Here is a 2,066-nt window from a genome sequence, read left to right as displayed (position 1 = left end):
GCGAGAGCGCCCTCTGGCCTTCGGATGGAGATTTACTGCTGATCACAGAACCGTGCTTCACTGAAAGATATACATGACAATCGCAGCTTCTGTCGAATCGCGATCTCGATTCCATTTCAATTTATCATGCAGCCCTAATAACCTTCTAATATTTTTATACTTGCAGACAAATCAGTAGTTTTATATAGAATTTTGATTTGATTACATTATCCATTTCCTCATAAAAATGTACAGTGTTTTTTCAAAATACAGATTGCTTCAAATCAAATGTTGTGATGTATGAAACGTTTAATGGTCAAGTGCAGAGTTAGAAAGAGTTTGTTAATGAAATCTGTCTTTATATGAAGAATTTTCTGAAATGCCTGTGGAGCAAATGAATGCCAAATATATTTCCTCAAGCTTCTGGAAAAGTGTTATACCTGTTTTGTGACCTTGATCCATCTTGTCCTCAACAGTGGAAGAAAGCAGAGGAGAAGCTGCAGAAAGAACTTCTAGAAGCTGAGGCTTCAGAGAGCAAGGAGAAGAAAATTCAATTGGTGAGTCTTACTACAGTAGATGGAGAGCCTGTTCCTTTTAATGCATGATTGTGTTCTTGTATGTTCACTTATGTTGTTGCTCCATCGTTTGATTCCAGCACACAGAGACGCTGAACATTGTGTTCCTCATCTACTTCAGAATACTGAAGAAAGCTCAGAAGTCCATCTTACTGCCCTCCGTTTTAGAAGGTCTTGCGAAGTAAGAAGCACTTGATGTGTATAACTGCTTTATTATAGTGTTATTACACCGTTACAAAGCGTTTTCCTCTGTGTTCTTGATTAACATGGTTGCAATTGTTTCCTGAAGGTTTGCTCATTTGATAAACTTGGAGTTCTTCAATGATTTGTTGGTGGTGCTGTATGGCCTCATCACATCGGGTGTAAGTATTTCAACCAGGAGCACCTGCTTCACGTCACACTTCATGCATTAACATGTGAGCGTTCTCCTTCTCTCAGGATCTGACGTATCGCGAGAGCCTTCACTGCATCCTCACATCCTTCCATATCCTCTCAGGACAAGGTCAGTGCCGCCACAGCTCTGGTTTCACAAACATCCCACCCTCGCTGAGCTAAAATGCATCTTTTTCCAACAGGTGACGTCCTCAACATCAACCCTTTGAAATTCTACAACCACTTATACAAAACCCTGCTGACGCTGCACGCAGGTGAGATCTCCAGTGTCTCTTTGTTCTGCACACCGAGTTATTTAATATGAGCAAGAACATCCCGTCACTTAGAAATTGTAGTGTCCCAGACATTTATTACACTTCACTTTGCATTCACTTGAGATGAAGTCTAGTTTTCTGAGAAACTAAACAAAATGAAGTGAGTCTGTGCTTAAAACAAGGACAAACATCTGTCAGTGGACTATGACAACTTGTTTTCCTTTTGAATTTAGTTTATTTCTGAGCCCATTAGCAGATATTTCTTCTTGTTTTAATCATAAACGCACTTCATTTTGATGCATTTTTCTTAAAACAAGACTTCTTGTTCTGCTTGTTCTTGTTCTTCTCATTTTGCTTCTCAAGTAAATGATTTAAAGAGGTCATATGATGTTGCTAAAAAGAACATTATTTTGTGTATTTGGTTTAATTAAATGTGTTTATGCTGTTTAAAGTAAAAAAAATAAAACGCATTATTTTCCACATACTGTACATTATTGTTTCTCCTCTATGCCCCACCTTTCTGAAACGTGTCGATTTTTACAAAGCTCATCGGTCTGAAAAGCGAGGTGTGCTGTGATTGGCCAGCTATCCAGTGCGTTGTGATTGGCCGAATACCTCAAGCGTGTGACGGAAATGTTACGCCCCTCACCATACTGTTGATGTCGTGTCCCGGCCGGAGCGACAAGACAAAAGCATTAAAAGCCATTATAAACGAGGCATTTGTTGCATCCAGTGGGGACATAATTACGGATTATAATGACTTATACTGTCTTTTTACGCGTTGCATCGTGCCGCGTAAACATAAAACCATGTCTGCATTTGTGATCGGAGAAACGACAAACAACAAGCACTACTCTACACTGCT

The 2,066-nt window shown here is 39.5% G+C and overlaps 1 protein-coding gene across 1 annotated transcript in view; it reads left to right on the top strand.

Annotated features, from left to right (window-relative positions):
• LOC107664623 (nucleolar complex protein 3 homolog) overlaps positions 1-2,066 on the top strand; it is an 18,541-nt gene that overhangs the window by 11,345 nt on the left and 5,130 nt on the right. The window contains exons 13-17 of the mRNA XM_016455236.1: positions 456-536; positions 635-735; positions 844-916; positions 993-1,056; positions 1,130-1,201. Coding sequence (XP_016310722.1) covers positions 456-536; positions 635-735; positions 844-916; positions 993-1,056; positions 1,130-1,201 — 391 coding nt within the window. The remainder of the gene's footprint in view (positions 1-455; positions 537-634; positions 736-843; positions 917-992; positions 1,057-1,129; positions 1,202-2,066) is intronic.

Source organism: Sinocyclocheilus anshuiensis, unplaced genomic scaffold (genome assembly GCF_001515605.1).
Source record: "Sinocyclocheilus anshuiensis isolate Anshui unplaced genomic scaffold, SAMN03320099.WGS_v1.1 scaffold287, whole genome shotgun sequence".
In the NCBI taxonomy this organism is placed as follows: Eukaryota; Metazoa; Chordata; class Actinopteri; order Cypriniformes; family Cyprinidae; genus Sinocyclocheilus; species Sinocyclocheilus anshuiensis.
The sequence above is the reverse complement of the archived record's forward strand: the minus strand, read 5'-3'. Positions and strand labels throughout refer to the sequence as shown.